At 42.3% G+C, this 27,229-nt stretch overlaps 1 protein-coding gene across 2 annotated transcripts in view; it reads left to right on the forward strand.

The window, feature by feature from the left end:
• Positions 1-27,229, forward strand: part of ttyh2 (tweety family member 2) — a 68,402-nt gene that overhangs the window by 12,409 nt on the left and 28,764 nt on the right. For both annotated transcript variants that reach the window (XM_055229580.1, XM_033985359.2), the window contains exons 2-3: positions 6,062-6,237; positions 16,300-16,411. In XM_055229580.1, coding sequence (XP_055085555.1) covers positions 6,062-6,237; positions 16,300-16,411 — 288 coding nt within the window. The remainder of the gene's footprint in view (positions 1-6,061; positions 6,238-16,299; positions 16,412-27,229) is intronic.

Consider the following 27,229-nt stretch of genomic DNA (forward strand, 5'->3'; position numbering starts at 1 on the left):
ATAAAAGTAAAATACCTCCTCTTTAATACCCCATAGAAGTAAATACCTCCTCTTTAATACCCCATAGAAGTAAATACCTCCTCTTTTATAACCCATAAAAGTAAATACCTCCTCTTTAATAACCCACAGAAGTAAATACCTCCTCTTTAATACTCCACAGAAGTAAATACCTCCTCTTTAATACCCCATAGTAGTAAATACCTCCTCTTTAATACCCCATAGTAGTAAATACCTCCTCTTTTATACCCCATAAAAGTAAATACCTCCTCTTTAATACCCCATAGAAGTAAAATACCTCCTCTTTTATACCCCATAAAAGTAAATACCTCCTCTTTAATACCCCATAGAAGTAAAATACCTCCTCTTTAATACCCCACAGAAGTAAATACCTCCTCTTTAATACCCCACAGAAGTAAATACCTCCTCTTTAATACCCCACAGAAGTAAATACCTCCTCTTTAATACACCATAGAAGTAAATACCTCCTCTTTAATACCCCATAGAAGTAAAATACCTCCTCTTTAATACCCCATAGTAGTAAAATACCTCCTCTTTAATACCCCACAGAAGTAAATACCTCCTCTTTAATACCCCACAGAAGTAAATACCTCCTCTTTAATACCCCATAGAAGTAAATTCCTCCTGTTTAATACCCCATAGAAGTAAAATACCTCCTCTTTAATACCCCATAGTAGTAAATACCTCCTCTTTTATACCCCATAAAAGTAAATACCTCCTCTTTAATACCCCATAAATGTAAGTACCTCCTCTTTAATACCCCATAGAAGTAAAATACCTCCTCTTTAATACCCCATAGTAGTAAATACCTCCTCTTTTATACCCCATAAAAGTAAATACCTCCTCTTTAATACCCCATAGTAGTAAATACCTCCTCTTTAATACCCCATAGTAGTAAATACCTCCTCTTTAATACCCCATAAAAGTAAATACCTCCTCTTTAATACCATAGAAGTAAATACCTCCTCTTTAATACCATAAAAGTAAATACCTTCTCCTTTATTCAGAAGAAGAATCACTATATTTGACGCCTTCACATAAAGTGTATTAGATTTTTCCAGTTCAGATACAGATTGAATGATCTCACTCTCGTCTCGGGCCTTGTCCATTAGTTCCTGTTCGAGCAGCTGTCAATCATGCGGTCTCCATGGTGACGCCTCTTTAACGCCGCGTCCGACTGTTTGTGAAATAAAGCGTTATTTTTATGTTCGTGCCCCAGGACAAACTGAGTAAAGAGAGAGAGGAAACACAAGCTTTTATTTGGCACAAGAAAGATACAGTTTTAGGCGATTCATTACAGCAAATACATGAAAACTGTGACTAAACCAGGACTGAACCAGGACTGAACCAGGACTAAACCAGGACTAAACCAGGACTAAACCAGGACTGAGCAAAGACTACACCAGGACTAAAACAGGACTAAATCAGGACTAAACCAGGACTAAGCTAGACCTAAACCAGGGCTAAATCAGGACTAAACCAGGACTTAACCAGGGCTAAACCAGGACTAAACTAGGACTAAACCAGAACTAGACCAGGACTAAACCAGGACTGAACCAGGACTAAATCAGGACTAGACCAGGACTAAACAAGAACTAAACCAGGACTAAACCAGGATTGAACCAGGATTAAACCAGGAATAATCCAGGTCTAGACCAGGACTAGACCAGGACTAGACCAGGACTAAACCAGGACTAGACCAGGACTGAACCAGGACTGAACCAGGACTGAACCAGGACTGAACCAGGACTGAACCAGGACTGAACCAGGATTAAACTAGGACTAGACCAGGACTAAACCAGGACTGAACCAGGATTAAACCAGGACTAAACCAGGACTAAATCAGGACTGAGCCAGGATTAAACCAGGACTAAACTAGGACTAAACCAGGACTACACCAGGATTAAATCAGAGCTAAACCAGGACTAAACTAGACCTAAACCAGGGCTAAACCGGAACTAAACCAGTTCTAAACCAGGATTAAAGCAGGACTAAACCAGCACTGAACCAGGACTAAACCAAGACTAAACCAGCACTGAACCAGGACTAAACCAGGACTACCCACAGTCCATTTACACACTTCATTAAAACTTGATAACTGGCCTAGTCCAGTTTAAACAGATTTTTGTAAATGTAGTGAACTCAGGATCTATGACTGAAGTGAATCTAATCTCAAAGATGACAGATCGCGACAAAGAGGCTCATCTGGAGAAGCCGATACTCGGATACTCACTGCATGTTACAGCACAGTCTGAGTTACATTAGACAGAGATGGACTTGAGGCGTTCAACTGCACGAGGTAAGGAACAGTGTTTGGACGCGTGCTCTCTCAGTTTAGATCATGGTCCATAAACTTCAACCTCTGCTTTTAAAATCCTCAAAGTGTTTATCTGTGTCACGCATGATTTAGAGCTCAGGAGTCTAACCCACAACCTCCGTATACTGAAAGGAGGAGGAGGAGTAATGGACTTGTACATTATTTAGGTCCATTCTAGTTCCACCTGCAGCAGAACAACAGCTCTTCTTCATGTTTATCTTTAGAACTGGGTCAAAAGCAGGTGCAGAAGATACACAGCAAAGAGGGACCTGGTTTAGACCTGGTTTAGTCCTAATTTAGTCCTGTTTTAGACCTGGTTTAATCCTGTTTTAGACCTGGTTTAGACCTGGTTTAGGCCTGGTTTAGTCCTGTTTTAGATCTGGTTTAGTCCTGTTTTAGGCCTGGTTTAGTCCTAATTTAGTCCTGTTTTAGACCTGGTTTAGACCTGGTTTAGGCCTGGTTTAGTCCTGTTTTAGATCTGGTTTAGTCCTGTTTTAGACCGGGTTTAGTCCTGGTTTAGTTCAGATTTAGTCCTGGTTTATTTCAGATTTAGTCCTGTTTTAGTCCTGGTTTAGTTCAGATTTAGTCCTGTTTTAGTCCTGGTTTAGTCCTGGTTTATTTCAGATTTAGTCCTGTTTTAGTCCTGGTTTAGTTCAGATTTAGTCCTGTTTTAGTCCTGGTTTAGTCCTGGTTTATTTCAGATTTAGTCCTGTTTTAGTCCTGGTTTAGTTCAGATTTAGTCCTGTTTTAGTCCTGGTTTAGTCCTGGTTTATTTCAGATTTAGTCCTGTTTTAGTCCTGGTTTAGTTCAGATTTAATCCTCTCTCTTGATAGTACTGCTCTTCATTTGTATTGCACTTTACAATCTAAATATAGTCATTATTCATTGACTCCTCACATGGACACGTTGAGTGAAGTGTCTTGCTCAAGGGCACAGTGTCTGTATGCACTGGTCAGAGCTGGATTTGAACCCCTCCCTCTCCCTGTTGAGATGTCTAATGGATTTTTAATCTTGTAAATGGGAGGGAGGAGGGACCCTTTTCTAAATACAAATAATGGGCAACTTTTACTATTACGGTTTTACTGCTACAGCTCATCATATTTGACCCCCTCTCAACTGTGGACTACTCCTCTGCCTCCTCTGTCTCCTCTCTCCTCTCCCTTCTTCTCATACTCTCTTTCACCTCCTTTCCCCTCCTCTACTCTTCTACACCTCTCTGCCTCTCTTTCACCTCCTCTCTCCTTCTCTCTTCTATCATCTTCTCTCCTCCTCTCACTCTCTCTTCCCCTCCTCTCTCACCTCTTCTCTCCCCTCTCGTCTTCTCTTTCCCCTCCTCTCTCCCCTCATCCTCTCTCCTCTCCCTCTCTCTCATCCTCTCTTTTCCCTCCTCTCTTTCCTTCTCTCTCTCTTTCCCCTCCCCTCCTCTTTCTTTCTTTCCCCTCCTCTCTCTTTCTCCTCTCTCTCTTCCCCTCCCCTCCTCTTTCTTTCTTTCCCCTCCTCTCCTCCTCTCCTCTCTCCTCTCCTCCTCTCTCCTCCACTCCTCCTCTCTCCTCTCCTCCTCTCTCTCAACCCTCTCTCTTCTCTCCTCCTCCTCTCCTCTCCTCCTCTCTCCTCCACTCCTCCTCTCTTCTCTCCTCCTCTCCTCTCTCTCCCCCCTCTCTCTGTCTCTTTTTGGTCTGACTTTGTGAATCACGAGTTCTTTTGTCACATGCGTCTCATTTAAATACAGTCCTCTCTGCTCCAGACACTGAGCAGACACTGACACAGACACCAGTGATTGTTTTCAAAGTGTACGGAACATTTCAACCACAGCTGAAACATCTCCATGGCCATACGCAGGTGACAGACTTGAGGTCATCTTGGTCAGGACTTTGAACAGTATTTAAAATACCTTAACAAGACTTTGGTGCTAGTATCATTGTCATGTCCAAACAATTAAGATTAAAATATTAAAATCACACTGAGACGCAGCAAAGGATCATGGTCTATGTCAGAGGCTCCTAAATTTTAGAGGCCGGGATCCTTAAAATAATGATGTAACTGGCTCTGGACGTCCACAGCTAAATTAAATCGATGTAATGAATTCAATTTTATCTTTTGAAATGTTGTTAGACTTAATTATACTGTTTCCAGTTTCTGATTTAGTCCTGGTTTAGTCCTGGTCTAGTTCTGGTTTAGTGCTGGTTTATTTAGACCTGGTTCAGTCCGGGTTTACTACTGTTTTAGACCTGGTTTAGCCCTGGTTGTTTTGTGTCTGGTTCAGTTCTGTTTTAGCCCTGGTTTAGTCCTGGTTTAGACCTGGTTTAGTCCTGGTTTAGCCCTAGTTTAGATCTGGTTTAGACCCGGTTTAGTCCTGATTTAGACCTGGTTTAGTCCTGGTTCAATCCTGGTTTAGTTCTGGTTTAGTCCTGGTTTATTTAGTCCTGGTTTAGTCCGGGTTTACTCCTGGTTTAGACCTGGTTTAGTCCTGGTTTAGTCCTGGTTTAGTCCTGGTTCTGTAGATGCATTTCTGTACATGCAGTTTCGTTCAGTCTCTATGAGGATTTACTTGAGTCGCGCCAAAATAGATCAATATTTAACAATCTGGAAGCAGACGGCGAGTTACAGATGGATGATCACAGGCGGCGGGGTGAGACCTTTATGTCGATATAAATACTGCAGCGGAGGACATTTCCATATTCATAAAAGCGTTTGTGTTTTGAAGCTAATGCTAACTGAAATTAACAGTAATTGTTGATGTTAAAATAGAGCTACAGCCTGAACGAGTCTGCAGACAAAACGCCCTTTCACAGACATTATTGTTACATCCCCAGTGTCAAAGGTCGTATTTTACACAAAAATGACTCTTGTGTGTGGAGTTTTCAGTTTGAAACCTGAGAAAAACTCTAAATATGCGTAAATATGCAGCATTTGTGTGTTAAATGTGTGTGAATAAATCAAAACACAACACCAGGTATTTTTTTTTGTTTCTGTCTGCCCCTGTCTGCCCCCGTCTGCCCCGTCTGCCCCTCTTTGCCCCTGTCTCCCCCTCTTTGCCCCTGTCTGCCCCTCTTTGCCCCCTGTCTGCCCCTCTTTACCCCCATCTGCCCCTCTTTGCCCCGTTTGCCCCGTCTGCCCCTCTTTGCCCCTCTTTACCCCGTCTGCCCCCCTTTGCCCCCATCTGCCCCTCTTTACCCCGTCTCCCCCTCTTTACCCCGTCTGCCCCCGTCTGCCCCTCTTTACCCCCATCTGCCCCTCTTTACCCCCGTCTCCCCCTCTTTGCCCCTGTCTGCGTCCATCTGCCCCCGTCTCCAACTCTTTGCTCCCATCTGGCCCACCTGCCCTCGTCTGCCCCTGTTTTCTCCTGTCATCTCCTGTCTGCCCCTGTCTGCCCCTCTTTGCCCCCGTCTGCCCCTGTCTGCCCCCCTGTCTGTCCCTCTTTGCCCCCATCTGGCCCCTGTCTGCCTCTGTCTGCCCCGTTTGTCCCTGTCTGGCCCCTCTTTGTCCCCGTCTGCCCCTGTCTGCCCGTCTTTGCCCCTGTCTGCCTCTGTCTGCCCCTGTCTGCCTCTGTCTGCCCCTGTCTGCCCCTCTTTGTCCCCGTCTGCCTCTGTCTGCCCCTTTTACCCCTGTCTGGCCCCTCTTTGTCCCCGTCTGCCCCCTGTCTGCCCCCTCTTTGCCCCTGTCTCCCCCCGTCTGCCCCTCAGACTCTGTTCCTCTCTTTTATTCTAACAGTGTGTCCTCCCTCAGACTCTGGCGTTCTTCGCCTGCCTCGCCGCGGCCTGCCTGGGTCTAAACCTGCTCCTCTTGGCCGTGTACCTGAGCTGTCTGTGCTGCTGCGGAGCTGAGGAGGAGGAGGAGGAGGAGAAGAAGACGAAGAGCTGCTGCGTCACATGGTCCGCCGTCGTCGCCGGGCTCCTGACATGGTGAGAATCCAGAGGGCGGCTTTACGACATTAAAGCGCGTGGAGTTCAGATGAAGTATTTCACTAAAACGCCAGTATATACAATTTTACTAAGTTTATAGATGTACTTCCTGGTTTATCATGTGACATACTTACAGGTAATTACATAACTGTTACCTAGCAACCATAATGTTAAAGAGGAGGTGACAAAATCGATTTTTTTGAGCGTCCTACCGTGTTATAACGTCACCTATCAAAAATAAGCCTGAAGAGGTTTTAGATGTGCATGTTTGAGTCATCTATTGATCTCTATTTGAGATTGGGTGTTGGACTGTAGACCATTGTGTTGTGCGTCCTGATTGGCTGTTGGACTGTAGACCATTGTGTTGTGCATCCTGATTGGCTGTTGGACTGTAGACCCTTGTCCATCAGTCTCCTCCGTGCCGTGTCTCTTGTACAGTACAGAATGTGTTCAGACAAATTTACATAAACGTTGGATCGCAGTGTGACTCTGAAGTGCTGTACTTTGCAATTTGTTTTCTCCCCGACAAAACCCACAATGTCGATGAAACGTTCTGCACCGACAAAGGCGCCTACGAAGGTTTGAACTTTGAGAGAGTTTAAACGAGAGAGAAATGTGAGAAAATGTTAATGCCTGTGTGAGAAAAGTGTATAAAGTGTGTGGTGAGGGGTTTTACAGCCAAAAACATAGAATAATTGTAAAAAATAAAGCTGATACTTCGCGGATTTCGCCTATTTCAGGTTATTTTTAGAACGTAACCGTGGTGATAAACGATGGACCAGTGTTTAGCATTTTCAAAACAATAAATATAATGATCTAAATATATTATGTGTTACAGTTAATTCCCCATAGAAGTAAATACCTCCTTGTGTAACTGTTTTCCCTCATATTTCTATATAACTCTATGGGAGATTCACTGTTTTTTAAAGAAATCTCCAAACTTCTGATCCACAAATGTTGAACTTTCTCACTATTTGTTTGGGATCAGCTCCATAAACTCGTCATATTAATCTTATTTTTAAAGCTCTTTCAAATGACGGCGTCTGATCGCATCTTTAGGGTTGAACAACAGCACTGTTTTCTGAAGATTTTGCGGAAAAAATAGTTCCACTTTTGTTAATTTAAACCGACAGAAAAGACGATGAACTTTGTGTCACTTTTTTTTCATTTTTAGAGATGGATTAGTCCCGTGTCCTGCTGTGAACACTTCAGAAAAGTCACATAGTAAATCTTTACAAATATCAAATTCATACTTTAATATTTCCTGCACAAAAACAGACTTTCCTGAATCTTTCTCCCTGATTTGAATTCCGTCTTCGTTCCGGGCTCGTCCTTTTGTAAATCCGTGTTTTCTTTCCTCTCGCTCCTCTGGGCTCTGCTGCCTTTTCTCTCTCAAGCTTAACAATCACAACATTTATTATTTATTTTTACTCTTTTTTTGAAGTATTTTGTGATTATATTTCACACAGAAAAGACCCAGCGGAGGCCAGACTTTCTTTGATAAACGAGTCGGTGACATTTGAGCAGTTAAATGATGTTTTTATGAATGAAAAAGTAAAGATCAAGTCGTAGTTTTGTACTGGACCAATTTTAAGCCGAATGTTTTTACCTTTAAAGTGTAAATCAGAGGTTGTCATGTTTTATAATGACTTAGTTTGATTGGAAAAAAATCTACTGTGTATTTATCATAGTTTTATAACAGTTCAGTGGCAATTTATAGAAAAAAAGTTTGAAAGATTTTTTTAAAACACAGGTCTATGTTGTTGGTTTAGTCCTGGTTTATTCCTGTTTTTTTTATGTTCTAGTCCTGTTTTAGTCCTGTTTTAGTCCTGTTTTAGTCCTGGTTTAGTCCTGGTTTAGTCCTGGTTTAGCCCTGGTTTAGTCCTGGTTTAGTCCTGGTCATCGACTCCAGTTCGGCTCCAGTTCACTTTCTATTGAAAAGCCGTGTCCTCTCTTTCTGTACCTGCGGTTGTCAGACTCGTCATTTTGGTCTTAAATGTTCGTATAAACTCGCTCTACATGATCCTGAGGTTTTTATTTCATTTTATTTTGTTCGTAAATCAAGAAATTAACATTAATCACAGACAAATTAAACAACTTTCCCAGATGTTGTAGCTCAGGGGGTCAACGTCCCGCGGCTCCTTTCATCCTCACACTGCGACTCTGCGTGGCTTGAGAAAATCAATTATCAGTGTTTATTTGTATGTTTGTGTATTTTATTTGTGTTAGTTCTTTTTTTAAATTGTAGTTCTACATTGGAAGATTATTGTGATCTTGAAATATTAAAATAAAATGATGTCTTACCATTTTTCGTCGCTCAAAATAAACGTCACACTCTGGCAAATATTTCGTTTTCATTGATTAAGTTCAGCTTTTTAATTGATTTGAAATAGACCTTCAACTCAGTGTTTTTTTTTTTTATAAATTAATACATTTGTTAATTTTATTTTCTCTGTAGCACTTCATGGATTTCATAAGCAGCTCGCTAGTTATCCAAAGCGTAAAAGTGTTATCTTCATTTTTTAGATGCGGTGTTTTCGTTTCCATGGAAACCGATTCCAAATGGCTCTTTTGGGGGTTAAAGGTCGCCGACACCCGCACTTAGCAACAGGTTTGATTGACAGTGTTGCTAAGCGCCTGCTCTTTGCTAATCAACGGTGCGGACGAAAAGGGGCGTTACCTTCAACAACCTCGCTTTGGATTGGCTCTGTGGTTGCTATGATACTCACGCTCAGAATTTTAAATGCAGAACTCGGATCTAAATGTTCCGCTGTAACCACTAGTCTCGATTAGCTTTATTTGACTGGAGCTGAACGCTGTGGTTGACGTCACACTCACTCGGTCCACATAAGGAACAGGCGACGTAACTATTGTGTAATTTAGAAGTTTTGGCCCGTTTTTACATTACGGTTGCTAGGTAACAGTTATACATTTACCTTAACATGTACCGTAAATTTTGGACTATAGAGCGCACCTGAATATAAGCCGCACCAGCTAAATTTGAAAAGAAAATCAATTTTGTACATATATAAGCCGCACCTGAATATAAGCCGCAGGTTTTTGTGTTGTTTCTGTGATATTTACACAGAAAGATGGTACACAGATGTTTTTTTTAGTTTTAATTTAGGAAACGCTTTTTTTTTTTTTTTTTTTTAAACTGTGTCTGAAAAGCATCAGTTCATAATCTTTCCCCATGTCACTTTTGCATTTATTGTCAGAGCGCCCCCCAGTGTCCGTTAGGCAGTAAAAATCTTTAAATTAGTCACACTGTTGTATAAGCCGCAGGGTTCAAAGTGTGGGAAAAAAGTAGCGGCTTATAGTCCGAAGTTTACGGTATGTCCCATCTGCTGCCCGTGTCCAAGCAGGAAGTACAACTATAAATGTCAGAAATAAAAAAAAACTAAAAAGGCAAGACTTTTTATTAAAATCTTAAATATACCAACTGAACCCCCACATCTCAAAAACCAACGGCACCATTTTAAAGAACTGATTTGAATGGAAATGAGTGATTTGAGTGTTAAGATTTTGAATTGTACTTATTTTTGGCTAAACATGAACGTTTTACTGAAATCAAACCTGTCACGTGCGCTTTAAAACACCAATACTGTACATTTTTCAGTCTTTCTTTGGGCTCTCGTTGCTTGTTTCCATGGAGAAGGTATTGCTTTCCGTGGAAATATTCCAAACTGCGTCTTTTTAACGTATCTACGGTGCGTTATACAGAATACAGGTGTTCTTATTGCGCGAAAACACCTTGAAAAACGTGCGTCGTGGGCTCGCCTCTCCACAGATTTGACCTGGAAATCGGCCAGCTGCTCATCTTCAGCCGTAATGTCAACAAAAGCCAAACTGTGTCTAAAAAACACTATATTAATGTGCATTTTTTCAGTTTTTTTCCCACTTAACTGATGTAAAACTACGATAAAGATTCACCGCAGACGCAATCCACCAAACCGGGTCAGAATTAGAGCATAAAAACGCGTCACGTCCACTTTAATATCGCGGAAACGTGGGAGTTAGATCATGTACGACCCTTACGTCACCGCTTCATCTGTGCGGCGTTCACTGATGTTGGTGAAAGTTTAATTTCATTTCAGTCGAACATCATGTGACGCTCAGAGTTTATTTCATTAGAGCCGGGACCAGACGAACAGACGACTTTGTGTAGCTGAAGCTAAAAGAGCAATTTCTGAAATACTTTATACTCGTCTTCACGTCGCGAACTTTGCACTTACGCAATACTATTTTGAAGTATCTGTACTGAATATCGCCGCACATACTGAAAAACGACTGGGATCGGATATCGGTTCTGTGATATCCTGGTTGTGGCTTTAATTGGATGTAATAAAACTAAAACGTTGCATAATGTTTGAACTTTTATTCGTACAAACTTAGTGGAGACGTGAAGGTTAAATAAATAACAGTTACATAACAGTTTTCTCTTTTGTGCCGTTTTAATGAAATAAATGCAGTTTTTTGTCCTCACACTGGTATCAATTCATATATCCAGAACTGGCAGATACTTAAAATCATCACTATCGGTATCAGAGCTGGAAAAGCTGTATCAATACTATTGTTTAGCCTGGGATGTTCCACAGTATAGCATTAAAGAAGGAGTATATTTAGGGTTCTACCATGTTTTAACATTGTTCCCTCATCAAAATCATGTCTGAAGAGGTTTTAAATGTCAATCGTGCATGTTTGAGTCATCTAGAGATCTCTCCCGGGGCCTATTTCAAGCCTCTTTGCAGTTAGCTGTAAGATTCTGTACGAAGCTCCGCCCAGAAGCCGACATCTCCCACGCTCCCATGCGACAATCCTCCATAAATATACAAAAACATGATACAAAACTGTGCACTACGACTTCACAAACCTGATGTGATGTGCAGTAGTTTCATTAGCGAGATGTACGATGATTGTGTTATGATACTGCTCTGAAGGATGAGGGGCTTAGTACAGCGTCAAACATTTACTTAAAAAACTTAAAAACATGTTAATACATTGTTTTTGGTGAATATAGAATTTTCTAAACAATAAAAAGAAACTTTTTGATTTAATACCCCATAGAAGTAAAATACCTCCTCTTTAATACCCCATAGAAGTAAAATACCCCCTCTTTAATACCCCATAGAAGTAAATACCGCCTCTTTAATACCCCATAGAAGTAAATACCTCCTCTTTAATACCCCATAGAAGTAAAATACCTTCTCTTTAATACCCCATAGAAGTAAAATACCTCCTCTTTAATACCCCATAGAAGTAAATGCCTCCTCTTTAATACCCCATAGAAGTAAATACCTCCCCTTTAATACCCCATAGAAGTAAAAAAAAAACTCTTTAATACCCCACAGAAGTAAATACCTCCTCTTTAATACCCCATAGAAGTAAATACTTCCTCTTTAATACCCCATAGAAGTAAATACCTCCTCTTTAATACCTCATAGAAGTAAAATACCTCCTCTTTAATACCCCATAGAAGTAAATACCTCCTCTTTAATACCCCATAGAAGTAAAATACCCCCTCTTTAATACCCAACAGAAGTAAATTACCTCCTCTTTAATACCCCACAGAAGTAAATTACCTCTTCTTTAATACCCCACAGAAGTAAATACCTCCTCTTTAATACCCCACAGAAGTAAATACCTCCTCTTTAATACTCAACAGAAGTAAATACCTCCTCTTTAATACCCCATAGAAGTAAATACCTCCTCTTTAATACCCCATAGAAGTAAATACCTCCTCTTTAATACCCCATAAAAGTAAAATACCTCCTCTTTAATACCCCATAGAAGTAAATACCGCCTCTTTAATACCCCATAGAAGTAAATACCTCCTCTTTAATACCCCATAGAAGTAAAATACCTCCTCTTTAATACCCCATAGAAGTAAAATACCTCCTCTTTAATACCCCATAGAAGTAAATCCCTCCTCTTTAATACCCCATAGAAGTAAATACCTCCCCTTTAATACCCCATAGAAGTAAAAAAAAAAACTCTTTAATACCCCACAGAAGTAAATACCTCCTCTTTAATACCCCATAGAAGTAAATACCTCCTCTTTAATACCTCATAGAAGTAAAATACCTCCTCTTTAATACCCCATAGAAGTAAATACCTCCTCTTTAATACCCCATAGAAGTAAAATACCCCCTCTTTAATACCCCACAGAAGTAAATTACCTCCTCTTTAATACCCCACAGAAGTAAATTACCTCTTCTTTAATACCCCACAGAAGTAAATACCTCCTCTTTAATACCCCACAGAAGTAAATACCTCCTCTTTAATACTCAACAGAAGTAAATACCTCCTCTTTAATACCCCATAGAAGTAAATACCTCCTCTTTAATACCCCATAGAAGTAAATACCTCCTCTTTAATACCCCATAAAAGTAAAATACCTCCTCTTTAATACCCCATAGAAGTAAAATACCTCCTCTTTAATACCCCATAGAAGTAAATACCTCCTCTTTAATACCCCATAGAAGTAAAATACCCCCTCTTTAATACCCCATAGAATACCTCCTCTTTAATACCCCACAGAAGTAAATTACCTCCTCTTTAATACCCCACAGAAGTAAATTACCTCTTCTTTAATACCCCACAGAAGTAAATACCTCCTCTTTAATACCCCACAGAAGTAAATACCTCCTCTTTAATACTCCATAGAAGTAAATACCTCCTCTTTAATACCCCACAGAAGTAAATACCTCCTCTTTATTACCCCATAGAAGTAAAATACCTCCTCTTTAATACCCTGTAGAAGTAAAATACCCCCTCTTTAATACCCCATAGAAGTAAATACCTCCTCTTTAATACCCCACAGAAGTAAATTACCTCCTCTTTAATACCCCACAGAAGTAAATTACCTCTTCTTTAATACCTCACAGAAGTAAATACCTCTTTAATACCCCACAGAAGTAAATACCTCCTCTTTAATACCCCATAGAAGTAAATACCTCCTCTTTAATACCCCATAGAAGTAAATTACCTCTTCTTTAATACCCCACAGAAGTAAATTACCTCTTCTTTAATACCTCACAGAAGTAAATACCTCCTCTTTAATACCCCACAGAAGTAAATACCTCCTCTTTAATACCCCATAGAAGTAAATACCTCCTCTTTAATACCCCATAGAAGTAAATACCTCCTCTTTATTACCCCATAGAAGTAAAATACCTCCTCTTTAATACCCCGTAGAAGTAAAATACCTCCTCTTTAATACCCCGTAGAAGTAACATACCTCCTTTTTAATACCCTGTAGAAGTAAATACCTCCTCTTTAATACCCCGTAGAAGTAAATACCTCGTCTTTAGTACCCCTGGAAGTAAATACCTCCTCTTTAATACCCCACACATTAAAATACCTCCTCTTTAATACCCCATAGAAGTAAATACCTCCTCTTTAATACCCTGTAGAAGTGTATACTCCCTCTTTCTGTATTTCTTGAGTTCATGTCCTCTGGAGCTCAGCAGACGTCTCTCGTTTTAATTTTGTGAAATATTGATGCAGAGTTTTAAAGTCTCTGGATTTAATCTGACCCTGTGTCATTAAAAATATAAAAATACAAAGTTTAAACCTGCAGCTCTGAGAGAAACAGCTCAGTGTGTCCAGGTTTACTCCACTCACAGGTCACTGTTTGAAATGTTTTTAACTACTACTACTACTACTACTACTACTACTACTGCAAATACTACTACCACTACAGCTACTACTACTACTACTACTACTACTACTACTACTGCTACTACTGCAAATACTACTACTACAGCTACTACTACTACCACTGCAAATACTACTACTACTACTACTACTACTGCAAATACTCCTCCTCCTACTACTACTACTATACTACTACTACTACTACTACAGTTACTACTACTACTTCAAATACTACTAGTACTACTACTGCTACTTCTATTTTTATGTTTACAACTACTGTTTTTAAAACAATAAAAACTATGACAACAAGTACTACAACTACTTCTAGTACTGCTACAACTACTACTGCTGCCACTTTTATTACTACTACAGCAACTACTACTACTACCCATGCTGCTGCTGCCGGCACTACTATTACTATTACAAGTACTACTGCAACAACTACTAGTACTATTCTGCTGCTGCTGCTACTACTAATACTATAAGAACTACTACAACTTGTACTAGGCCTGCTCCTAATATTACTACTACTGCTTCAACTACAGTATTTACTAAAGCCTGCCCTAATACTTGTACCTGTGTTGTACCTGTAGTTTTCCTCACGCCTCACGTCCTCACATTAAACTGCAGTATTAAGCCTCATGTCGGGTCTAAAAATACTCACGTCATGTTTTCAATTTCCTCCAATTTGTGTCTGAAATTGTTTTGTGGAAAAGCTTCACTTTTTAACTAAATGAGGTCTAAAAGCAAAAACGCAGAACGCAAACCCAACACATTTGTGTTTAAACAGAAAACTGTATTTACCACCAACCCCCGAACAAGTCTGAGTCTGGATCAGAACTGGACTCATCAGGAAGAGCCGGGTTTAGACCTGGTTCAGTCCTGGTTTAGTCCTGGTTTAGGCCTGGTTTAGACCTGGTTTAGTCCTGGTCTAGTCCTGGTTTAGTGCTGGTTTAGTCCTGGTTTAGAACTGGTTTACTCCTGGTTTAGTCCTGGTCTAGTCCTGGTTTAGACCTGGTTTAGTCCTGGTTTAGTCCTGGTCTAGTCCTGGTTTAGACCTGGTTTAGTCCTGGTCTAGTCCTGGTTTAGACCTGGTTTAGTCCTGGTCTAGTCCTGGTTTAGACCTGGTTTAGTCCTGGTCTAGTCCTGTTTTAGACCTGGTTTAGTCCTGGTCTAGTCTTGGTTTAGACGTGGTTTAGTCCTTGTCTAGTCCTGGTTTAGTCCTGGTCTAGTCCCGGTTTAGACCTGGTTTAGTCCTGGTCTAGTCCTGGTTTAGACCTGGTTTAGTCCTGGTCTAGTCCTGGTTTAGACCTGGTTTAGTCCTGGTCTAGTCCTGTGTTAGACCTGGTTTAGTCCTGGTCTAGTCTTGGTTTAGACGTGGTTTAGTCCTGGTCTAGTCCTGGTTTAGTCCTGGTCTAGCCCCGGTTTACACCTGGTTTAGTCCTGGTCTTTTCCTGGTTTAGACCTGGTTTAGACCTGGTTTTGTTGCTTTTAGTCTTGGGGGGTGAATCTGATGAGATGTATTTAAAATACAAACTGTCAGAAAAACACAAGGGGAAACAACAGATATAGATAAACAACACAGACACAGAGAGGGAAGAAGAGAAAGAGAGGAGAGAGGGAAAGGGAGATAAACAAGACAGACACAGAAAGAGAGGAGAAAGAGAAAGAGAGGGAAAGAGAGATAAACAAGACAGACACAGAGAGGGAGAAAGAGTGGAGAGAGGGAGAGAGAGATAAACAACACAGACACAGAAAGAGGGAGAAAGAGAGAAGAAAGAGGAGAGAGGGAGAAAGACAGAGAGAAAGGGAGGGGAAAGAGAGAGACAAGGAGAGAGAGAGAGAGAGAGAAAAGTTGTGGGAGGAGAGAGAAGAAGGGAGAGAGACAGAGAGCGACGGAGGAGGTGGAGTGATAGAAGAGAATAAGGGGGAAGAGAAAAGAGAGAGAGAATGTTCCAAAATGTTGAGAAATGTACTTTGAACAAGAAATTTAAAATAGTCTGAAACAAAAATGAGAAAGGTGCACTGGGAACAAATCCTGGTTCAGTTGTAGTTTAGTCCTGATTTAGTCCCGGTTTAAGTCCCGGTTCAGTCCTGGTTCAGTTCTGGTTTAGTCCTGGTTCAGTCCTGGTTCAGTCCTGATTCAGTCCCGGTTTAGTCCCGTTTTAGTCCCGGTTCAGTCCCGGTTTAGACCCAGTTTAGTCCTGGTTCAGTCCCGGTTCAGTCCCGGTTCAGTCCCGGTTTAGTCCCGGTTCAGTCCCGGTTTAGTCCTGGTTCAGTCCTGGTTTAGTCCCGGTCTTCTCTCTGGCCTGTCTCTCTTAAATCTGCTCAAATCACATTTGAATCTGCGTTTTGAAGTTTAATTTCTCTAATGTTAACGTTTTGTCTCTTTTGTCCCTTTAGTGTCGCTGTAGGAGTCGGTTTCTACGGCAACAGTGAGACCAACGACGGCGTGTACCAGGTGACCTACTCCATGTACAACGCCAACCACACGCTGGGAGGAGTCCAGAGCCTGGTACGGACACGGATCAAACTTTAAATGTTTCATAGTATTCAAATTTTCTCAGTGTTTTCAGCAGCACTTTACTTTTTACTCCTTCATCCCGGGTGTTTCAGAGTCATGATCAGGATGAGTCTGCTCCAGTTCCCCTAAACATTTACTGTATTTATGCATGTTTGAACAATCTTTAATCACTTATTTACACGCCCACTGCTCTGTAAATGGGTTTAAGTGTCTTGCCCAAGGACACGTCGAGAGCGGGATTTGAACCTCCAACCTTCAGATCAGTAGAGAAACGCTCTACCAACGGAGCTTCTGTCGCTCTGTACTCACTTCTTTCTCCAATTTTATTTTCTTAATCGGTAATACTCAAAAAATTTGCTGTTTCACGTCGTCATTTTGGTACAAATTTTTAAAAATCCACTGCTCGTTTACGGCGACGTCAGCTCCCGTTGGACACCGCCGCCGTTTTCTAACACCGACCTGTTTCTTTTATTAAATCGTTTTAGATCAATATTACGATTTAAAACGTGCAGATTATAACAGAATGATCTTCGAGTGTCAGAGATTTTTACTTTAGAGCGACGCAAGCGCAACATTTCTGCTTTACAAAAACACTGAGGAGCTTCATGGATTACCACCTGATGATGTCACAAGGTGCACGCAGGTGTTTTGAGCTCTGGAGACGCACATAGTCGTAAGTTTTGAGCCTAGTTTCGTCTTGTTTCCTGTCTTACTCTTGTTGAGCATATTACAAATGTTTTTTTTTATATCGCTGTGCTACTCAGGAAGTTTGCATTTGCATTTTGCAGCTCACATCCTCTGGGTCAAAGGGTGAATGACAACAACGGAAAATCAAACTGAACCAGACCAAAACTGATACGTGTCAGGTAGCGGTCGCCCCTTGTGGGTGGAGCTGAGATAGAATAAGAATTTAGTAGAGAAGAGGTGATGGACAGACTCTAAAGAGCAAAGTGCAGGGCTCTTTTCACTCCGGAAAACAACTCTGTCAACTTTTGACTCCACAACTTAAAGAAAAAGCCTAAAGATGATTTTATTGTCCTCATTTTTTATTGCTTTTATTGCAGGAACAGAAAAAATAAAATAAAAATGTTGTCGTAACGTCTGACAGGACCAAAGTACAACGGATTATAAGGGTCAGTTAAAGAAAATAAATTATGCAGGCGGTACGAGAATAAAGTCGTAACATTTCGACATTAAAGATGTAATTTTACAAGAATAAAGTCATAATATTAGGAGAATAAAGTCATATTTTTTATGAGAATATAGGCTGCTGTGCGTGAATGAGTGACCAGTGCGTTATGAAGAATTTGGAGCATTTTGTCAGATATAGCGTTTTCTTCCAAATCTGTCTGGTTCCTCTGACTAAACAAACTCAAATACTTGCAGTGTCCCTTTCAAAGTACTTATACTAATGATAGTGTGGTGATGGTGGGCTAAAAGACACAGTATTTCATCGTGCGTAAACCCCAGTTGAAAATTTATCTGAACAAAATGCTCCAAATTCTCCATAACACACAACGCACTGGTCACTCATTCACGCACAGCAGCCTATACTCTCATAAAAATACGACTTTATTCTCCTAATAAGAGAAGAGAGAAGAGCTGGGTCGGAGACAGAGGAGCTGCCCAGGGAGCGGGATCTGGCGAGGAGCAAAAGTATCCAGTTTAGCAGGAGTCAAAAAGCGAAAAAACATGAATTGAGCCAAGCAAAGTGTACGCAGAGATACTCAGACGATCTTATCCTCCCCAGGTGCAGTTGATTGCGGATTATGTCCAAGTTTGCATGGGCGGAGCCAAAAAAAAGGGCAAAAAAGGGCAGGACTGACAGGGATCATGACATAAATTTCGGACTATAAGCCGCAACTTTTTTCCCACTCTTTGAACCCTGCGGCCTATACAACACGCGGCTTATTTATAGATTTTTACTGGATAACGGCCACCGGGGGGCGCTCTCTAGCTGTAAATGCAACAGTGAGACAGATGTGGGGAAAGATTATGCTCTGAAGAATACACTAGTTTTGATTTTGAACTGTCATTTTGCGCATCGTGCCCACAATGCCATTATGGAAAACACACGAAGAAATGGATATGATGCAGTTTTTAAGTTAAAGGCAAAGAAGGAAATAGAGCCACTGCACGTAAGTTTGGTATTAAAGAAGGAAATAGAGCCAATGCACGTATGTTTGGCATCAATGAACCAATGGTGCGACGTTGGAAGCGGCAGCGGGAAGAAATTAGTCAATGTAAAAAGACAACAAAAGCTTTCAGGGGAAATAAAAGCAGATGGGCCGTGTTGATGCTGTTTTATTTTCTAAACCTGCAGGTATGTTAATGGCGTGTTGGTGCCAATTTTCATGCACAGTTTAAAAAAAACGTGTCTTAAATAAAAAAATAAAAAAAAACAACTTCCGCATACCGTCTTTCTGTGTAAATATCTCACGTTACAATATGAAAACCTACGTCTTATATTCAGGTGTGGCTTATATATGTACAAAATTGATTTTCTTTTCAAATTTTGCTTGTGCGTCTTTTATTCAGGTGCACTTTATAGACCAAAATTCACGGTACATCCCTATATATGGATACACACACACAAGTAAATACAAAAAATACACAAAGTAAAAGGAGACGGGAGGTATATCAAATTGTGTGAGTAAACGCTGCGCTGGGAGTCATTAGACACGTCTCCTCTGGATCTGTGACATTAAAGCTACAGTACAGAAAGTCACAGAGATGTTTTATATTTCAGTTTTACTCTGAACGTTCCCCCTGGAGCCGCGGAGACGCACGACACAGACAAAGCTGCGCATTTTTGATTCAGCGTTTTTTTCAAAGCTTCAGTTTACAGCAGAGATCAGAGCACCAGCCTCTGTTTATTCTCACGATTAGACACCAAACTGTTTTCGATTGAAACATATTCGTTGTTGATCGAGTTCATGTTTAAAAGGGGACAAAAGTTGAGAAGATGGACGATGTTTTGCAGGAATAACAGTCAAGCATGTGTGAATGAAGCAAAATACAACTCTAGGTCTGTTTTTGAGGAGGTAACAGCATTAGAACATGACTTAAAGATACAACAGTCCATTTTGCATAATACTGGGCCTTTAAATCATAAATTGTTCTCATAAAGTTGCTGTTTAACGTCGTAACGGGTTTTATCTTCATCCTTCATGACTATAAATGTTTCACAGTGCATCATGAGTCACCCCTCGAGCTCCTGATGGTGTTTACGGGACTGTAGTGTTTTTAGAGACTTATTTTGCGTCTGAAGTAGGGATGGGACGATATATGAAAATATCATTAATCGCGATAAAAGGGGCCGCAATTAATCATTCGTGGCATTTTTGAATAATCTTGGCTATAATCGTCTTTATGTCACCAGACGGCCTCATGTTTCTGTGTTTAGATGTTAGTTCTGGTGTTTGTCCACAAGGGGGCGCTCTGTCATAGCAATGAAACTTGTTAGCGTCTGTGCCTGTTCTGAATCGGGAATGGTTCTTCACCGTCAGTCACCGTCATGGCTCGTGGGCAGTGGATCTACATCCGGATGATGCCACACATTTATATCCTCCATTCAAGAAGGTGAAGTCTGTGTGTGGATGTTGTAACAGTTAGTGCAGGTGCGGACCAAGGAGTGCAGACTCGGGGCAAGTTGACAGTGTTTATTTACAATTCGTGCAAAAGACAGTTCAGACAGTTCATTTATCACACACGGGACGTAGGTAGCGGGAGGCAGACCAGACGGGCGTAGGGCAGGGCAGGAGCAGGAAAACCAGGACCGGAGCAGGAGCGGAGACTGCCAGGACCGGAGCACGACGAGACCAGGGACAGGACCAGGGAAGACTGAGCAGGGGTGATCCAGAGAGCGGGAGCCAGAACAGGAGACGGGAAGTGAGCCGGAGGCCAAGACAGGGCAGGAGACAAGCAGAGGGTTGACTGTACCGGAGCTGGGGCACAGAGGCAGGATTATTGACACGCGGACGGTCTGGCCGAGTCTCTGGTCCAAGACGGTCCTGGAGGCAGGGGGAAAGACAAACAGACAATCTGGCCCCGAGTGTCTTCTGCCGAGCCCTCATATACTCGGCAGCAGGTGCAGGTAATTGCGCTGATGCGCTCCAGGTGCGTGCGGGAGGAGTCAGGAACTCCGCCCAGCTCCAGGCAGACAGGTAGGGGAGGGGGAGAGAACACAGGAATTGCAGGCATCATGACAGTGGAATTATTATGATTTTCAAAAACAAGACCAACAAGATGAGCCACCGATTTGCAGAGACACTGAAAAAAAAGATACGGCTCCGAGGGCAAACACGAGCAACTTACACGAGCGACTTACAGATGCACATTTACGACACAAACATCCTGCATCGTTTGACAAACTTAAACCGAAAATATCCATCGTAAATAACACACCACATGAAATAAACTATTGAATGTAGTTTGTGTTAGTTTGGATTTGTGTGAATAATGGTACGTGTTTGTATTGACTTTGCTATCGCTAGGTTTGCGCTAGCTGAATAGCATTTAGCACAGCTGATAGCACAGTTTGCTAGCAGCGGCACATGATTTTACAACAACCATGAATTCATCTGAAAATCTATAACCTCCTTGAACCTGGTCCACACATGAGGACAACACATTTTGGCCACAATATAATATCATGAATCACAATTATTTTGGTCACAATCCTGAGTCTAAATTTTAATATTGTCTCATCCCTTGTCTGAAGTTTATTTTGACAACACAGGCTTATTTTCTGTCTTTTTCTCTGTTAAAAGACCTGAAGATGCACAACTGGTTCAGACACACAGTTAATGCTTTGGTATAAATTAGGGGTTAAATTAGTCCTCGATTTGGTCGTGGTTTGGTCCTGGTTTGGTCTTGGTTTGGTCTTGGTTTGGTCTTGGTCTCGGTCTTGGTTTGGTCTTGGTTTGATCTTGGTCTTGGTCTCGGTCTTGGTTTGATTTTGGTCTTGGTTTGGTCTTGGTTTGATTTTGGTCTTGGTTTGATTTTGGTCTTGGTTTGGTCTTGGTATGGTCTTGCTCTTGGTGTTGGTCTTGGGCTTGATCTTGGTTTGGTCTTGCTCTCGGTCTTGGTCTTGGTTTGGTCTTGGTCTGGTCTTGGTTTTGTCTTGCTCTTGCTCTAGGTCTTGGTCTTGGTCTTGGTTTGGCCTTGATCTTGGGCTTGTTTTGGTCTTAGTTCGGTCTTGGTCTTGGTCTTGGTTTGTTCTTGGTCTCGGTCTTGGTTTGGTCTTGCTCTCGGTCTTGGTCTTGCCCTGGTTCAGTCCTGGTTCAGTCCTGGTTCAGTCCTGGTTTCGTTGCAGGTTTATTTGCAGTTTAGTCACAGTGTTTCACATATTTTGTTTAGCTCCTTTCTCTCTTTCTCCAGATCTATTTTTTGTCCTCAGTCTGTTTCTACACCTCCACAAATACTTTCTGTGTGGTTATATAATGTTACTGTGGCAGAGTGGTTAGCCCTGCCTCCTCCTCTCAGTACTGAAGGTGGTGGGTTAGACTGATGTGTCTGAGTGTGCTGCTGTGGCAGAGTGGTTAGCCCCGGCTCAGTACTTAGAGGGTTTTAAAAGCAGAGGCTGTAGTTTCCGTTAATGGGCCATGTGCTGAACAGATTTGACGTCTGAGGATTAAACTTCATATCAGCAGCGTCGATTTACTCATCACTTGTGTCAACAGATTCTGCATTTTTCAAAATAAAATAATAGTCCCTTTATAGAGTTAAGTTCAGAAAATAAATATGAAAAATTCAAATTCAGTTCCGTTTTAGCCCCGTTTAGTCCTGGTTTACTCCTGGTTTAGTCCTTGTCTAGTCCTGTTTTAGTCCTGGTTTAGTCCTGGTTTAGTCCTTGTCTGGTTTTAGTCCTGGTTTAGTCCTCATCTAGACCCTGGTTCAGTCCTTGTTTAGACCCTGTTTTAGTCCCGGTTTAGTCCTGGTTCAGTCCTGGTTTCGACCTGGTTCAGTTCTCGTTTAGACCCTGGTTTAGTCCTGGTTCAGTCCTGGTTTAGTCCTGTTTTAGTCCTCCCGTTTTAGTCCTGGTTTAGTCCTGTTTTAGTCCTGGTTTAGTCCCGTTTTAGCCCTGGTTTAGTCCTGTTTTAGTCCTGTTTTAGTCTTTTGTTTAGTCCTGGTTTAGTCCCATTTTAGTCCTGGTTTAGTCCCGTTTTAGTCCTGGTTTAGTCCCGTTTTAGTCCTGGTTTAGTCCCGTTTTAGTCCTGGTTTACACCCTGGTTTAGTCTCGTTTTAGTCCTGTTTTAGTCTCGTTTTAGTCCTGCTTTAGTCCTGGTTCAGTCCTGGTTTAGACCCTGGTTTAGACCCTGGTTTAGTCTCGTTTTAGTCCTGCTTTAGTCGTGGTTCAGTCCTTGTTTAGACCCTGTTTTAGTCTCGGTTTAGTCCTGGTTCAGTCCTGGTTTCGACCTGGTTCAGTCCTCGTTTAGACCCTGGTTTAGTCCTGGTTTAGTCCTGGTTTAGTCCTGGTTTAGTCCTGGTTTCGACCTGGTTCAGTCTTCATTTAGACCCTGTTTTAGTCCTGTTTTAGGCCTGGTTTAGTCCTGGTTTAGTCCTGGTTTAGTCCCGTTTTAGTCCCGTTTTAGTCCTGGTTTAGTCCTGTTTTAGTCCTGGTTTAGTCCCGTTTTAGTCCTGGTTTAGTCCCGTTTTAGTCCTGGTTTAGACCCTGGTTTAGACCCTGGTTTAGTCTCATTTTAGTCCTGTTTTAGTCCTGTTTTAGTCCTGGTTTAGTCCTGGTTTAGTCCCGTTTTAGTCCTGGTTTAGTCCCGTTTTAGTCCTGGTTTAGTCCCGTTTTAGTCCTGGTTTAGTCCCGTTTTAGTCCTGGTTTAGACTCTGGTTTAGACCCTGGTTTAGTCTTGTTTTAGTCCTGTTTTAGTCTCATTTTAGTCCTGCTTTAGTCCTGGTTTAGACCCTGGTTTAGTCTCGTTTTAGTCCTGCTTTAGTCGTGGTTCAGTCCTTGTTTAGACCCTGTTTTAGTCCCGGTTTAGTCCTGGTTCAGTCCTGGTTTCGACCTGGTTCAGTCCTCGTTTAGACCCTGGTTTAGTCCTGGTTTAGTCCTGGTTTAGTCCTGGTTTAGTCCCGTTTTAGTCCTGGTTTAGACTCTGGTTTAGACCCTAGTTTAGTCTCGTTTTAGTCCTATTTTAGTCTCATTTTAGTCCTGCTTTAGTCCTGGTTTAGACCCTGGTTTAGACCCTAGTTTAGTCTCGTTTTAGTCCTGCTTTAGTCCTGGTTCAGTCCTGGTTTAGACCCTGGTTTAGTCTCGTTTTAGTCCTGTTTTAGTCTCGTTTTAGTCCTGCTGTAGTCCTGGTTCAGTCCTGGTTTAGACCCTGGTTTAGACCCTGGTTTAGTCTTGTTTTAGTCCTGTTTTAGTCTCGTTTTAGTCTCGTTTTAGTCCTGCTTTAATCCTGGTTCAGTCCTGGTTTAGACCCTGGTTTAGACCCTGGTTTAGTCTCGTTTTAGTCCTGCTATAGTCCTGGTTCAGTCCTGGTTTAGACCCTGGTTTAGTCTCCTTTTAGTCCTGCTTTAGTCCCGTTTTAGTCCCGGTTTAGACCCTGGTTTAGTCTCGTTTTAGTCCTGTTTTAGTCCTGTTTTAGTCCTGGTTTAGTCCTGGTTTAGTCCTGGTTTAGTCCTGGTTTAGTCCTGTTTTAGTCCTGGTTTAGTCCTGTTTTAGTCCTGGTTTAGTCCCATTTTAGTCCTGGTTTTGTCCCATTTTAGTCCTGGTTTTGTCCCGTTTTAGTCCTGCTTTAGTCCCGTTTTAGTCCTGGTATAGACCCTGGTTTAGACCCTGGTTTAGTCTCGTTTTAGTCCTGTTTTAGTCTCATTTTAGTCCTGCTTTAGTCCTGGTTCAGTCCTGGTATAGACCCTGGTTTAGACCCTGGTTTAGTCTCGTTTTAGTCCTGTTTTAGTCCTGTTTCAGTCCTGGTTTAGACCCTGGTTTAGTCTCGTTTTAGTCCTGCTTTAGTCCTAGTTCAGTCGTGTGAACTCGTTTGAATGGCAGATCCTTTAGACCTGTTTAAGTTGGAGTCTATTTAAACACAAAGAGCTCAGTGTTGTGCACAGCTCCAGGCTCGGCCCCGCGCTGATCCACCGTGATCCCAGCAGACAAAGGCCTTTCCTGGGGAGAAGAGGAGCGGGGCCGGCCTCCTGGAGAGAGCAGCCTGGATGAAAGGAGCAGGGACTAAATGAGTGAAGTGTAGACACATACAGAGGAGAAAGAGAGAGAGAGAGAAAGAGAGGAGGGATGGAGAAGGGAGAGGCGGGAGAGAGAGAGAAGGAGGGATGGAGAAGGGAGAGGAGGGAGAGAGAGAAGGAGGGATGGAGAAGGGAGAGGAGGGAGAGAGAGGGAAGGTGGGATGGAGGGACGGAGAAGGGGAGAGGAGGGAGAGAGAGAGAAGGAGGACTGGAGAAGGGAAAGGAGGGAGAGAGAGAGGGAGAAGGAGGGCTGGAGAAGGGGAGAGGAGGGAGAGAGAGAGAAGGAGGGATGGAGAGGAGGGAGAGAGAGAGAAGAAGAGAGAGAGGGAGGGCCAGAGGGAGAAAGAGAGAGTGGAAGAGAGGAGGAGGGAGAGAGGGGGGTGAGTCAAGTGAAGTCAGTACAAAGTGGGATCAAACCATAGGGAGGGAGAGAAACAGAAAGAAGAGGAAAAAGAGAGGAAGAAAAGGATAGAGAGAGAGGAAAGGAGAGAGACAGAAAGAAGAGGAGAAAGAGAGAGAGAGAGGGAGGGAGAGAGACAGAAAGAAGAGGAGAAAGAGAGAGATAGAGAGAGAGAATGCTAGAGAGAGAGGGAGGAAAGGGGGGAGAGACAGAAAGAAGAGTAGAGAGAGAGGAGTAGGGATAGAGAAGGGACGGGAGGGGGAAGAGATGACGGAAAGAGATGGAATGAGAGGAGGAGGGAGGGAGGGAGGGGGGTGACTTAATTGAAGTCAGTACAAAGTGGATCAGTCTGTAGCGACGGTGATGTCATGGTTTCACAGTGGCAGAGTGGTTAGCCTTTTGACCCCGTGTGTGGGGGGTCTGCACTCGTCTCCAGTCACACTGTCGTTCTCTGCGTTTGACCAGGAAACTTTTGTCTGAAACTTTCAAATACGAACTCTACTGTGAAATGGTCCAACCGCAAAAAATAGGCAATATTCAAACAAAAAACAAAAGATTAAAAATGGTTTACTTGGGATTTGACCAGAAATACTTTAATTTGACTTATATCTGTTATGGCGCATGTGTTTAAACCTGCATTTGACCCGTCCTTCAGTGTCTCTGGGTTAAACGTGTCGGGAGTACCTCACTGGAGGATTATTGTGCAGGTTTATGCACAGTGTCAGGAGTACCTCACTGGAGGATTATTGTGCAGGTTTATGCACAGTTTTGTAATGAAATAAACTGATAGACACAAGCAGGACATGCAAACTTTAAAATCACCTGGACGAGGGTCCCCTTTTTTAGTCTCGATATCGATACCGTGACTTTAATTGAAACCAGTTTAAGGACAGAATATGGATGAATCACTGAACCGATATCACTGAACCAATATCACTGAACCGATTCTCAATCCAGCTGTTTTTTTCAGTATCGATGCTGATATTCAAGACCAGTATCAGTATCAGTATCAGACGGTGCAGCCCTAATTTGGAAATGAGCTGGGTTTTGTTTTCAGTTTCAAGTTTCCTGATGCCCCCCTTCTGTCTCCTTTCTCTCTCACTCTCTCTCTCCTCTCTCTCTTTCTCCTGTCTCTCCCTCTCCTCTCTCTCTCGCTGTCTCTCTTTCTCCCCTCTCTCTCTTTCTCTCTCTCCACTCTCTCTCTTTGTTCTCTCTCTCTCTTTCTCCACTCTCTCATCTGTCTCTTTCTCCACTCTCTCTCTCTTTGTCTCTCTCTCCACTCTCTCATCATTCTCTTTCTCCCCTCTCTCTCTTTCCCTCTCTCTCCACTCTCTCATCTCTCTCTTTCTCCCATCTCTCTATTTCTCTCTCTCTCTCTCCACTCTCTCATCTCTCTCGTTCTCCCCTCTCTCTCTTTCTCTCTCTCTCATTTCTCTCTTTCTCTCACTTCGTGTCGGTGTTTTTTTTTTGTTTTTTTGTTGTTTCCCTGATGATCCTTTTGCAGAAATCTGTGCAGTCGTCTGTGAATGTGGCTTATTCTGACACAGAAAGAGAGAGAGAAAGAAAGAAGAGGGGAGAGAAAGCGATTGAGAGAGAGAAGGGGAAGGGAAGGAAAAAGAGAGAAAGAAGGCAAGAGAGAAAGAGAGGGAGGGAAGAGAGAGAGAGTGAGAGACAGAAAGAAGAGAAGAGAGAGGCGAGAGAGGTAGGCAGAGACATAAAGAAAAGGACAGAGAGAGAGGAGAAGGAGAGAGAGAGACAGAAGAGGAGAGAGAGCGATAGAGAGACAGAGAAGACGAGAGAAAGACAGAGGGAGACGGAGAAAGAGACAGAAAGAAAAGGAGAGAGAAGAGTAGAGAAAATGAGGGAGGAGAGAGACGGAGGGAGGCAGAGAGAGAGGAAGAGAAGGAAGGAGGAGAGGGGTAGCCTAGGGTACAAGAAGAGAGAGATAGAAGAGTGTAAGCGGAGGAAGGGAAAAGGGAGAAAGAGTGTTTGAGGAAGAAAAACAAAAAGGAGCAGGAAGAAAAAGAGATAAAAGGACCGAGGGGAGAGAAATAGAGAGAGAATAGAGTGAGAATGAAGGAGGGATCAGAGAGAGAGAGAGTTGTCAGAGAGTATTTCCTCAGGTTGAGATTAAACCAGGACAGAAGCAGGTTCAGGAGACGTGTATGTAACATTACATCTGCTCCTCTGCTCCTCCTCTCCTCTGC

Source organism: Periophthalmus magnuspinnatus, chromosome 19, assembly GCF_009829125.3.
Source record: "Periophthalmus magnuspinnatus isolate fPerMag1 chromosome 19, fPerMag1.2.pri, whole genome shotgun sequence".
NCBI lineage: Eukaryota > Metazoa > Chordata > Actinopteri > Gobiiformes > Gobiidae > Periophthalmus > Periophthalmus magnuspinnatus.